This window comes from Catharus ustulatus, chromosome 1 (assembly GCF_009819885.2).
Source record: "Catharus ustulatus isolate bCatUst1 chromosome 1, bCatUst1.pri.v2, whole genome shotgun sequence".
In the NCBI taxonomy this organism is placed as follows: Eukaryota; Metazoa; Chordata; class Aves; order Passeriformes; family Turdidae; genus Catharus; species Catharus ustulatus.
The window spans coordinates 162,278,759-162,292,442 of record NC_046221.1 but is presented as its reverse complement, the minus strand read 5'-3'; the positions used below and the strand labels follow the sequence as shown (position 1 = coordinate 162,292,442).

The 13,684-nt window shown below is 47.6% G+C and overlaps 1 protein-coding gene across 13 annotated transcripts in view; it reads right to left on the bottom strand.

The window, feature by feature from the left end:
• Window positions 1-13,684, bottom strand: part of ADGRB1 (adhesion G protein-coupled receptor B1) — a 282,349-nt gene that overhangs the window by 32,385 nt on the left and 236,280 nt on the right. For 8 of the 13 annotated variants that reach the window (XM_033078467.2, XM_033078492.2, XM_033078475.2 and 5 more), the window contains 3 exons: window positions 11,125-11,191; window positions 7,377-7,462; window positions 1,574-1,672 (listed from right to left, as the gene is read on the bottom strand). In XM_033078467.2, coding sequence (XP_032934358.1) covers window positions 1,574-1,672; window positions 7,377-7,462; window positions 11,125-11,191 — 252 coding nt within the window. The remainder of the gene's footprint in view (window positions 1-1,573; window positions 1,673-7,376; window positions 7,463-11,124; window positions 11,192-13,684) is intronic. The other 5 variants (XM_033078511.2, XM_042779909.1, XM_042779910.1 and 2 more) reach the window with 1 other exon arrangement.

Here is a 13,684-nt window from a genome sequence, read left to right as displayed (position 1 = left end):
AGATCTGGCTTTCATATCCCTTTTTTCTCCTGATTTGGAGATGAATCAGAATCTGTAATTTATCACAGACCAATGTCAGACACTATTGGAGAGGGACTTGAGACTGTTTAACTTTTAAAATTAATTTACTATGAACAGAAAGCCTCTTCTATTTAAGAGTCTAATTTATTAATAGTAAATCTTCTGCTGGTTTAACATTGCTCTGCAGTTAAAGGAATCCAAAAAGCAGCAAGCTGCTCATTCCAGACCTGTGGTAAACGTGTCTGGACTGATTCCATCTCAGCTGGGCACTGCTGCAAAAGGTGAGTAAACGACCTTAGCAATGAAAAATAAATCAAATTTTGTTCAGTTCTCCGTTTCCCTGAGAAAACCACAGAATCATAAAATGGTTTGGGTTAGAAGAGGCCTTAAAGAACATCTCATTCCAACCCCCTGCCGTGAGCAGGGATACCTTCCAGGTGCTCTTGAGTTGATTTTCTTTGATCTTTCTACATTTTGAGATCAGGCACTTGGCTGCCTCTTTTAGTTTAGATTAATTAAAGGTAGAAATTTTCAAACTGCAAATGATCTGAGACTGTTTCCCTCGCATGTTTTGCATGTACTAATTTAGACATCAAAACCAAAGAGCAGCATCACTGGGATGTGATACAGACAATAACATTTCCAAAAGGGAAGGAAGAAAGGCAAACCTTCCCTTGTCACTCTCCCTCCAACCTTAACCTTTGGAAAAAAAGCCAACCACATAAATAGCTACAATTTCTCCAGCAGAACAAAGCTCTGGCTTTTTTTTTTTTTTTTTTTTTGCTAACTCCAGCAGCATCTGAGATTTAACAGCATTTGACTTTTGTAACTCAGAGCTATGAAACACTTTAAGATTTTGAGAATTAATTCCAAGTGCTTTCAGGGGTCCAAAAGAGGCAGTCAACACTTATCAAATCAGACCTGCAGGCATACAAGGTATTAAACTTAACTTCAGCATTTCATAAGAGGAGAAAAAAAATCCACTTAGAAGGGATTCACCAACTCACTTAAACCACACTCAGTGCTCTGCAGCCTCTGGAGGAAAACACTCAAGCAGGTGCTCAAGTGGTTGACAAAGCTGGATTTTGGAGTCCCTGTCTACCACCAGAATTACTGGGAATCACAGCTTTAAGTCTGGAACTCCAAGAATGGGGAGTTAAACAAATTAAACACGGCTTGCAACAATCACAGAGTCCCTTTGTCTTCCATGGGCTGCTGACATGCTTAAATCTTAAATCTAGGCATGTCAAAAAGCGCTTTTCAGGATCCAGCCCATCAGCTCCAGGGCGGTTGCAGGAGCCCTGCTCTACTCATGGCCCACAGAATGAGGTCAGGGAGAGCTGGGGGATGTCAGGGAGGTGGGGAGAGAAAACAAACACGGGCTGGTGAGTGCGGGGAAATGGAAGAGGGAAATAAAAAAAAGGAACTGAAAAGCGAAAATCAAAACGAAAAGAAAAAAATAAACAAATTAAAAAAAAACCAACAACAACAAAAAAAAAAGAAAGTGGAAAGAAAGAAAGAAAGAAAAGAAGTTGAAATTAGAGGAACTAACATGGCGTTACTGGTGGCTGTGGCCGAAACTTCAGCAGAAGAAACTACTCCACACTTGGAACATTTGAGCGTCATGCCGTAAAGGGGCACTGCCATCTGACTGCAATTAAAACCAAAAGACTGAAACAAAACAAAACACTTCGCTCATGAGCACAAACGTCGAAAGGAAAGGGAAAGAGAAGCCAAAAAAGAAAGGAAGGAGGAAAGGGAACCAACCAACCATACCCAGTTTGGGAAGAGAAATGAAAGACAGGCAGGAGTTAAAACTCTCTCATCTGTACCACTCCAGATGCAGGGAATGGGGGAATGGAACAACTCAGAAACTTGCTGGTGCTGCTGGAGAGGGTGGAACTGTGTTGGTGAAAGTCTGGCCAGATTCAGGGTGTCTCTCTCTGGCACCCATGGAAGAGAAACCAGTACTGCTCTCCCAGTCTCCACCTCCTTTTTTTGTTTGGTTTGTTTTTTTGAATTTTTTTTTTTTTTGAGAAATTGCTCTTTTCCCTCCTGGCCTTTTTGCTCCAAAACAGAAAAGGTGGCAGGGTTGTGCAGTAGAAGGCAAGAAGTAGGGCTGTGGGGGCTGTACCTGCTTTTCTTCTGTCCTAGAGCAATGCAAAGGGTCAGTCACTTACTGTCTCTGACTGGGAGCTGGTGAGGCCAGCACAGAGGCCACTCTGGCTGCTTCATCCCTGATGAAGGATGGGACTCTTTTACGTCCTGAGGTGTTTCCTCAGACCCCCAACCTGCCCTGAAAGGAACCTGACTGGCTGACTGCTTCTGAGATTCCTTCTCTCACATCCTGTTCTGGAGCCAAAAACATCTTTGGGATGAACCTTGAGAATGATTCCCACCTGCTGCTCCCACTTTTTCTGCATGGACCAGCCACAGAAACAGCCCACTGAGGGCTGCAGGTATGAGGGGATCTGCTGAAGCACATCCTGGGGGTTTTTAGACCCCCTCATTCAGCTCTTCTTCAGAAGCCACATTATCTTGGCACTGGCCCTGTTTCTTCCCAGAATTTACTGGTTGTGAGCTCTCCCTGCTCTGCACAGATCCACACCCACGTCAGAGCTGGCTTGGAAAACGGGAAGGAGCCTGCAAAACATCCCCCAGCCCTTCCTGCTGTGCCTGGCAGCAGAGGAGACACAAAGCCACTGCCAGAGGACAGCAGGTCTGTCATCCCTGGCGTGGGGATGCTGCTGAGGGAGGTTTGCCCCAACCAGGAGGGGTTTTACAGCCCTGCCCTGCCTGGGAGAGAGATCAGGAGACTCCACAGAGCATCTCTGAGCTTTGGTGGCTCTCTGTTCAGTCTCACTGCAAAAAGAATCCCTGATGAGCACCAACACAGCAGCAGCAGTGGGCCCAGGGAGCCCCTTTCAAGTGGCTATTGATTGGTCTTTTCATTAATTACAGGGACATAAGTCATCATTCCCATCCAGAATAATGACTAAGGCATCCCACAGAAGCTTTCAGACACAGAGGAAATTAGCTCCTGTGTCCACAGATAAATATCTTCCAGGAAGGATGGTTTAAATCCTGTGAGGGCAAAGGCTGAACCAAAGATAAAGTGGGTCTGGAGAGGCATTAGGTGCACGACCCTTAAAAAAAAATATATATATAAAATGACAGCTTATCCCCAAATCTATAAGCCACAAAGAACAGATAAGCAGAGAGACAGAGAGAGGCAGAGATAGGCAGCAAAAAGAAAAAAAGTAGATTGACTTGAGGAATTTGATGGGAAACTGTACCAGAATAAACATGAATGACACTGAATCACAGAGAACTGGCCAAAAGACCACTGTAAACACACAGGTGTGGCTGCTGTTGGGTGTGTTTATGCAGAAAGTTGCAAGCAGTGGGCACAGATGTGGGCACATTCATCTCCTAATTCCTTCTGGTTGGGGGTACAAGGTTGTTGATATATTGAATTTCCATGGCAGGTTTAGATTGGTGCCTGTGCGTATGAAAGGGCAGCTAATTAAATAAACACAGTGAATAATGCCTTCATTTCATTTAGCTTTTTCTGCTTCCCAAACACCCACAAACAGCTCATCTCATGGGCTCATCTGGTGTGTTCATTGGTAACTTTTATTGAGCAGTGCTTCCCACCCTGCACAGCCCAAAGAGCAGGAGCTGTTCCCAGAGGAAGGGCAATCCCAACCCCTTCACCTCCCTAATCCCTGTCCCCTCTGTGCTCTGACAACCCAGCTCTGCTCCACCCCACCAGGACACCTGCACTGAGGTTATTCCACACAAGGTTTTGGGACAAGGCTCCTGTGTCTCCCCAGGAGGGGCAGAGGAAGCCCAGAGAGATTAAGCTCAGCTAAAATTAGCCCTGGTGAAATCCCTGATGGTGTCATTCTTCCTCCCTGCCTGTGTGAGCACACAAATGCTTCTGGAATAAATGCTGGCTGAACCCATTTAAAATTCATGTTAAAAGCTCCTGACATTAAAACACTTTTTATTTTTTGTAGTAATCCTTTCAAGAGAGCTCAAATACTGGTGGTGGAGTTGGCCACCAACAGAGACTCTTTTTCTGGGATGGTTTTCTCCATTCCCAGACAGATTTTGGGGCAGTTGTGGCCTTTCTCCAGCTCTCTAGGCATTCACACCTCCTCCTCTACAGCCTGGTTTTGTGATCCACCCATAAAATCACTGCCATTAGGAAATCTGCATTTTCTGACAGAAGTGACAACAATAATCACAGCTATTTCCACTGCTAAGTACAGGGCAGAATTCTTGTGTCTCAGGTATTATTTCATCAGAACCATAGGCACTGATGAATTTGTGCCAAACCAATCTGTGGAGTGTGTGCTGGACTCCTCTTAATCTCCAACAGCTCTTTTTTCCCCCTATTTTTTGTTGTTTTTTTTTTTTTTTTTCTTTTTCACCCTTTTGAAAAATTGTTTTTTGCAACTGAACCATACTTCTTGCCTCTGCTAAAGGAAACACAAGGTTTCTTTAGATCATCTCCTCAGGTCCAAACATCTCCAAGGCCATTACTCGTTCTGATTTTCTTCAGATCTACCTTCCAACACGGTTCCCAAGCCCAGGCCAGAAGCAGAGAACTAAAGGGAAAGGGGCACCAGGGCTCTCAAAAGTGCTCCCACACTCTCAGCAGGGGCACTTGGGAAGGGAGAACAAAACCACTGAGCACAGATAAGGCTAAAAAGTGCTGCACACACACACACGGACACGAAAGAAGGGGAAGGGAAGGAGAAAAGAAGGAAAAAAACAAAGAACATCAGAAAAAAATGACTTTTTTTTGTTTTGTTTTTTTTTTGCTGTTTGTTTTGTTGCCTCGCAGGTTTTGTTTTTAAAGCCCAGCTCTGAGTGTGATCAATAACCAGCTGCTGTGTATTAAATAAGGTCACTCTGTGTGCAGTCTGGATTAGAGAGGGAGGGACTGAGAGGCAGCAACTCGCTGCTTTGCTAATCCAATAAACCATTTATTGCAGGGCTGACTTTCAAGTGCAGTTACCCTGCTCCAGACCCTGCCTTGCAGCCTGGGTGGTTTTTTTTGAGTTGTCTCTTTGTCAAGAAGGCATCATCCAGAATGAAGCACTTGCTTGTTAGCAGCTGCTCAAAGCAATGCACCAAGGTCACTTCTTCACATATTTTTCCACCCAGCAGCAGCTGATAGCTCTGATCACCCAAATCTCCTCTTGTTTTGTGGCCATGGCACTGCTCAGGCATTAAAATTTCCCTTGGTTGCACCCAAGGCTTGGCCATGACAACACTGCTGATAAACCATGAGCCTAAACAGGTCCCTGTGTTTTTCACAAAATCGTTGAGGTTGGAAAAGATCTCCAAGATCGAGTCCAACTTTGACCAAACCCCTCCATGGCCTCTAAACTCTATTACAAACTGCCAGTCCATTTGTTTTTGGAGCACTTCCAGGGATGGTGACTCCACCACTTCCCCAGGCAGCCTGTTCCAAAGCCTTTCATCCTTCCAGGGATGAAATTTTATCCAAATATCCAACCTGGTGCAGCTTGAGCCCACTTCCCTTTGTCCTGTCACTTGTTACCTGGCAGTAGATTCTGGCCCTCACCTCAGCACACCACACCACTCCCTATTCCCCTGAGCCTCCTTTTCTCCAGGCTGAGCCTCCCCAGCTGCCTCAGCTCCTCCTGGTGCTCCAGAGCCATCCCCAGCTCTGTTCCCTTCTCTGGATGTGCTCCAGCCCCTCCAGGTCTTTCCTGGGGTGTGGTGCCCAAAACTGAACACAGGATTTGAGGTGCTGGGTAAGAATTTGCCTCTACCCTGGGTTCTGCCTCCACCACTCAATCAAAAACCATTTCCACACATAGTGCAGTGCCAGGAATATTGAACCTCACTCACATTATCCACCCCTGCCCTCTGAGACTCAGTGGAGACCCTTTCTCCCTCCACTTTTACAGCCAGGATATATCCATGTATCCTGTGCTTTCTCCACCAGCCTCCAAAAGTTTCAAACTCTGCCTTCCATGCAGAGGAACCAGGACAGCTCTTACCCTCCTCATTTCTTTGTGAAAATTCTTCCTGCCAGAACACAGCTGTTACCCACAGTGATAAATCAAATTCCTGCAGTGGAAAACTGGGAGCAGAGATCCCTGCCTGTCCCAGCAGCAGGTAAGGACAGAGCTTCTCTGACTGCAACAACAAGCCAAGAAAAGCAGGGGAAAGTAAAAAATATCAGCCAGGGTGACCTGGGCATGTGAGGAGAGGAGAGGAGAGGAGAGGAGAGGAGAGGAGAGGAGAGGAGAGGAGAGGAGAGGAGAGGAGAGGAGAGGAGAGGAGAGGAGAGGAGAGGAGAGGAGAGGAGAGGAGAGGAGAGGAGAGGAGAGGAGAGGAGAGGAGAGGAGAGGAGAGGAGAGGAGAGGAGAGGAGAGGAGAGGAGAGGAGAGGAGAGGAGAGGAGAGGAGAGGAGAGGAGAGGAGAGGAGAGGAGAGGAGAGGAGAGGAGAGGAGAGGAGAGGAGAGGAGAGGAGAGGAGAGGAGAGGAGAGGAGAGGAGAGGAGAGGAGAGGAGAGGAGAGGAGAGGAGAGGAGAGGAGAGGAGAGGAGAGGAGAGGAGCTCTCATCCTGTTGGGGGTGTTGGCAAAACAGCCACTGCCAAAAGTTTGGGAGTAGCCCAAGAGAGAGCCCTGCCTGGGAGCTGCTGCCCTGGCCAAACCCTGGGGATAAATGTGTGGAGTCAGGTCTTGAATTAATATCCCAAAGGAAAGGAGGTAACACAAATCCTCTGGGTTCAGGAATAGAGGCTGTGGAGAAGACAAAGAGGTGGCAGCAGGATTTTTTCTTGCAGCAGAGGCTCTTAACTCACCTCTCCTACTGCATCCATTTGCTGCTCTGTTCCTGCCAGCCCTCCAGACCCCATCCCTTCCATCACACACCTCTGCTGTCCCTGAGACACCTGCCAGCCTCCAGACATGACCCCTCTGTCCCAGCCCTTGCTGTGTGCCACACTCAGCAGTGCTGAGTCTCTTTCTGCTGTCTCTAGGAGTCAGTGACAAGAGCCACTCTGCTCTCCTCAGTTCTGGGAGCATGCATCAGCCTGGGCTGAAGCCATTTCAACAAAGAGATGAACTTGGATCCTTCCTCCACAGCAACACTTGGATTTTTGTGTCCTGCTGCACTGAATGACAGGACAAAGAGATTAAATCAAGAATGTTTTTTTCTTTAATTTTGCTTAAATCTGGTTTTGCTTTTTTTTGGTTTGCATTCCCAATCTCTTTTTTCATCCCTTGCCTGGTTATTGATCACAACCTTGGGTATTTTTGGTTTTTATTTTCACTCTTTACTTAGATGTATTGATAAGGCATACCCTGCCCGTTCCTTCAGTTTCTTATCTGTTATTCCATCTTTGGATACAAGTTTGTTAAAAACCAGAATGCCAATAACCATGTTCACCTGTCAAAAGAGAAACAACACACAAGTTTTGTTCTCAAGTGGGTCAGGTAACACAGAAGGGTTTTTCCCAAAGCCAGGTCACACTTCTGGAGGCCACCACCCCTCGTGTCCCCTGTCCCCACTTGTCCCACCTCCCCTGGCCATGCACCAGTGACTCCAAGACAGCAGAATGCAGCTGGCAGCACATCAGGGAGGTTGGAGAATCATTAAAATTGCAAAAGACCCCCAAGATCCTCAAGCCCAACCCCATCCAGGCCTCCATGAAGCAGGAGAAACTGGGAATTTCTCAGATTGCTGCAGGGCTGTTTGAACACCAACACTGCTTCAAGTCCAGCAAGGCAAACTCCAGGCGCAACAAAAATTTTTGGGCAAATCCAAATAGAGAGTGGGCAGTACAGAGAGCAGTGGGATGACATTGGCTGCTTCCCAAAGCACCCTCTGGAGTCAGCAGCATTAGGAGAATGCAGACAATGTGCCACAGTTCTTTCCTGGTGATACACCACTGCTGCTCTCAAAATAAGAGGTGGAGGGGCACTGGAGCAAGTAGAAATATCATCTGCTTTGGTGGGACAGATGGCACAGCACCCCAAAATCAGTGGGCAATACCAATTCCATGCAGGGTGAGAGCAGGGATGTCTGTGTCCATCAGATACAAAAACCCACAGCGAAACACAGGCTGGCCAGAGCTGAGATCCTGCAGAGCGACCCCAAACTCCTCCCTGTGCCTTTCCAGCTGCATGCAGTGCTGCCAGCTGCACCTGCTGCACAAACCCCATCCAAACCTCAGCAAGGTGTTAGTGACACCAGCCCCACCCCTGATGGTGGAAAATGTGACATCCTCCAGGTTCTGCTGCCAGAGGAACGGCTGCTGGTGGTAGAAACTTGTGGTCGATGCTGTTTTGCATGTGGGGCTTGCAGGGAAATATTTTAAGGCCAAATTCAGAGATTAATTCACGTGACTTCACGTGTTTGGGAGTTTAAGGGATCCTAAGAGTTTCCTGACCCAAAGGAAGGGATCAAACCTCAGACTAATTGCCTAAATCATCCTCAAAACAATGATCAATCTTTCTGCTGGTTTCACCAGCTCACTGATGTGGAGCCCACAGCTGGGAACCCATGGAAAATCTCAGAAATTGCATTTATTTTTGTTTGCATCAGCTGCTGGGTCAGCGGGCAGCTGAGACCCTTTCTAGAGTTCACCATGGTATTGATTCAGAGAAACAACCCTGGCAAGCCAGGCACAGTGACACAGCCAAGGATCAGCAGGAAATCAAAGCCTGGTTATGAGCCTGGAAAGAGAGGGAGCACCATGAAATCCCTGATCCTGTGCTGGGGAGGAGCCTGGGCAGTGCAAGAAAGGTTTTTCCTCAAGGTGCAGGCAGGTAGGAGGAAAGGTGGGGTTGAAGTGTGGCTGCATCTGCCCTAGGGCTGCCAAAGAGTGCATGCTCATCCCTCAGGGGAGACAGCAAAGGGCAGCTCTGCACTGGTTTTAACAGATCAATCAGTCAATAAATCAATCAATCCAGTGCATTGATCACCACTATCAGCATCATGCTCTGATCCTGGCTCCACTTCTTTCCTAAGTCAGGGATGCCACATGGATATTCTTCCAATAACATGCAGAGCAGCTTTAATTCCTTATCTCTGAGATAACACCCAGAAGCAAAGCCTCAAGTCTGAGATTTCTGGAGATCCCCACTACCTGACCCTGTGCTCACTTCATTCCAGGAGCCTCCCCCTGCCTTCAGCCTGCACACACAGCTATCACCAGGCTGCTCCACGTGAGCTGGGCAAGCAAAACTGCAAAACTGCTTCCAACAGCTCTGTGCTTAAGGTAGATCAGGATTTTTAAGAATAAAGGTCAAACCTTTATCCTTCAAACCTGCAGCTGTTCAGTGTCAATGGCCTGACTGTGAGCTATGAACATTGCTGAAGCTGCAGGCAAGCCACCTTCAGAGTATTATCAACTATTTGAGCTCATCTGTTTGCAGGTTCCCTTTTAGAAACAGCCTTTCCATGCTTTCCTTTTTCCTTTTTATCTTCTCCTTCTCCTTCTCCTTCTCCTTCTCCTTCTCCTTCTCCTTCTCCTTCTCCTTCTCCTTCTCCTTCTCCTTCTCCTTCTCCTTCTCCTTCTCCTTCTCCTTCTCCTTCTCCTTCTTCTCCTTCTCCTTCTCCTTCTCCTTCTCCTTCTCCTTCTCCTTCTCCTTCTCCTTCCCCTCCTCCTCCTCCTCCTCCTTCCCCAAGCTCTCTGGTGTCTCTACCAGGGCAATATTCATTTGTCACTTTGGCCAGGAATGAGTCAGGGAGTCTAAACGAGGTGTGTGGCCTCTCTCTCCGTGCTGATCAGGGGCAGACACCCCCAGAGATGATTCACCAGTTCCAAATATCAGCTGCAGGAGCCACCATTTACATGTGCTCACCCTTTAGTGAGGACATCTCATTTCCTCAGCGTGATGGTGAGGGAAAACAGAGCTGCCAAATGGAAGCAGGCTCCTGTGTTTCCCTCACACTTTAAAAGTGCGAAGGGAAAAGGGAAAGATCCCTTCCCTCGTTTTTGGCACTACCAAAGCTTCCTCCCTCTGAATCACTGTGCACAGCCCCATATAAAAGAGCTCAGCTCATGCCAGTTTGGATTTCTTGCAGAGGAGGGGTCACTGCTGCCTTTTCTCTTTGTCACAGTCACGAAATGATGGCACCAAGGTGGTTTGATGTGCAGTGACAGCGCTGAGAACAGAGGCAGCCCCAGCTTTTGTGGAGTTATTCTCCTGTAAGCTCCTGCCACGGGGCATTTCATCCCCAGGCTCTGCACCAAACAAAACCTGAACTGAGAAAGGGATTGTGAGTGACACAACCCCATTCCTGCAGGACTCTCCAGGAGCCTCAGAGGGCACAAAGCTCCTCCACTGGATAAAAAGTGGGTTGGAGAGAAACTGCAGAAGGATGTGGGGGCTCAAATGTGGCTTTAAACCCACGGGAAATTGCTGCAGCAGGGATTTCCTGGAGGAGCAGCAGCTCCCAGGTTCTTTCTGCCCTGAGGTTGCTCATGAGCAGGGAGGGAATGTCACCTCGAGTGACCTCACACTCAAATAATAAACTGGCCAGGGTGGGTTGGGGGCTGTGCTGGAGCCAGGGACAATGGGACAGAGGGACAGACTCCCCATGCAGGAGCTGGAATTTAGGAATGCACACTTTAACCCTGCCAGCTCTTTGAATTCAAAGCAAACATGACATTTTTAAGGTCATTAGGGACCTCTTCAGCACTGATTTGAAGAATTTCAATTTCACCTGCAAGCAAGGAAATCTGCTCACATGCACTGGCCTGGGATGGACCAGGAATAAAAGCTGGCTGTGAGGGCACAGCCTGCTCTGAAAACCACCAGGAACAGCGTTTTGTGAAGGATTTAATGTCAGAGTTTTCCACCATCATCCTGCACTTCCATCCAGACAGAGCAAAACCAAGCTAAAGCATTCATCAGAGGTTAGGGGGCTCCAGGGAGGACAGAGGTGCCCCCATCCCAAACTGTTGGCTTTGCTCGTTATTCCTGGAGGAGGAAACTCTTCAAAACACAAGTGGAAATAAAGAGGGGTATTCTTGGGTTGAAAGAAATTGCTATAAGATATAGAGGAAGAAAAAAAAAAATCTTTCAGACAAGTTTAAATACCAAAACGACAGCAGCCGCCGGTCCCACGAAGGCATAGAGGAGTCCTCCCTCTAATGACAGCCAGCAGCTGGAAAATGAAGAGAGAAGAGAAAGTCACCCAGTGGCAAATGTCCCCAACAGGCACATGTTGGATTCTTCCCTTTGCCTGCAGAGTTCAGCCTGGGAGGTGACATCCCACGGCAAAAAAAAAAAAAAAATTAAAAAATCTCAGGCTTTCAATCAAGCAAGTTTTGCTTCCCATTTCTCCTGAACTTGCATAAAGGCTCCTCTGCCTGGGGACCTGCCCACAGGATGACATTTGACAGGGGAATTCATGCAAAATTAAGGAGAGTGCTCTGTTTCAGACCAGGTCCTGGGAGCAGCTGCAGCATTTTGCTGGCAAGATGATGCTCTTGTCCTACTTAGGTGGCAGAAAGAGTGGAAAGAGTGGAAATTTTCCTCTGCTCATTTACTCACCCCTGAGTCTTCCAGGGGTGCAGGACATTTCCTCCCTCCCTCTGAGATTGCCTCCATGGGGAAATTTAACAGCACAGCAGCAGGGTGGGAATTAACAATATTCCCTGAATGGAATTTCTAATGGAATGAGCTGAATGTGAGGTGTGTGGAAACCAGCTTGTTCCTTCTCCCTCACACCACATCCCCTGAGGAGGACACCTCCCTTCTGCACAGACCAGGTGTGGAATTCAGGCTGCCTGGTGCCTTCTCAAACTGAGGGAGATTTGTTTGAGACCTCTTGGCTGAGGCCCTGGAAGTGTCCAAGGTTGGATGGGGTTTGGAGCAAGCTGGGATAGTGGAAGGTGTCCCTGCAGGGGGTGGAATGAGATGACCCTGAAGGTCCCTTCCAACCCAAACCATTCTCTGAGTTTTTGTTTTTCCAGGTTTCACTGTGAAGCCAGGAAGAAAATGCTTTTTCCCCTGTGAGTGCCTGAGCCCTGCCAAAGCACGAGCAGAGCACTTGTGAAATCTCCATCCCTGGGGACATTCAAAAGCCACCTGGGCACAGCCACCTCCAGGTGACCCTGCTTGAGCAGGTGGTTGGACCAAAAAAAACCCTGAGGTTCTGTGACAGCCATGAATCCACAGCAGCAGTGGAGCTGAAATTCCCATTTTTTAAACGGGGAATCCAGCAATTCAGGGCATGGACACACAAATCAAGTGCTCCAGGGCAGGAGAGGATGGGAATTTTCACTGTGTCAGCAGCCCCTGGGAAAGCTTGCATGCTTTGATAGGGCAGAACCCTGGAGAAAATGTGGGATGGAGTAATCCTGTTTCAGCAGGAAACAACCGTGCACTCACCACAGGAGAAGAGCAGGAAACCACAATGGAGAGGGAACTTTCTCCAAGCTCTTAACTCAGCTCACCCTGCAGTAATTCACTTGCCCTGCCCTCAGCAAGATGCTTTCATCCTGCATCAGGAGCAAGCTGATGCTCCCAGGGGAAAAAAAATCTTCCTGGAAGCATTTCAGCTTTGTTGATCAGCCTCATATTTTTTAATTAAATCTCAGTTGCAAAAAATGCTATTTATTTTTTTTCGCCCCAAAACAAGGAATGTTTCTGGAAAGTCACCCCAAAGAAAGGGAAGTATTTCAAACTGAGAATTAGAAGTAGGGTATTCTGGTTTCCTCCAAGGTCTGAATCTTGTTTATGTCTAAATTAAACCTGTAATGTGCTAATTTAATCAATTCTGATTTCTTCCTGATAGCAAGTTGCCCTGTCACAAGTTGTCTGAGCAGCTGTAATAATAAAATGAATAATCAGCTGAGAAGGGAGGGAGTCAAAATGAAGCTTTGGAGCTCTGAAATGACTGGAGGTCTCCCTAAATGCAAGAGGAGGGTTCCCAAATCCCAGTCCTTGTCCAAACCTTTTTATCCAACGCTCTATCCTGATTTTTGAGATGTTTTTTCTGAGTGTCTCTTCCAGCTGGTGGCTCAGATGAAGAAATCTGACAGTGCTGCACTGCAATTAGTGCTGAGGATTTGGTGCAAGGAGGGTTCTGGTCCCTGCAGGGTCCCTGGCAGCCCCTGCCCTCTCAGGAATATGTCTTGGGTTACAACACAGAGTGTGATAAAAGGTGTCTATTCTATCAACATCTGTTGAGGGTGGGGCAGTGATCCTTATCTCAATGGCAGATATTCTGCTAATGGGCCATCCATTGAAACCAGGCAGGGCAGTGTTCTTTATCTTTTCACACCCCATCCTTCCTCCAGCCAGTCATTTTCTGCTCATGGCCATTGAGTCCCACTGTGGGACTGATAAAATTACTGCATCCCATTGGGAGTTGCTCCAGCCAGGGGGAAGAGCCCAACATTTCTTACCAAGATAAAAACAGAGGTTTTGGGACACTAAGGGAGCCCCTTTCTCCACTGGACTCCAGAGGAAAACCGGATTTCTCCACATCACCACTGGAGCTCCAGAGGGAAACTGCACCTTGTACAGGAGCACTGCTCCAACTGAGCCACATCTGTCACTGCAGGAGGATGCAGCCACCATGGAATGGGACTGCTGCCAACACCCTGCCTGACGGGGTGTCAGGTTGTACTCTGACTGTGTCAGGGTTTGG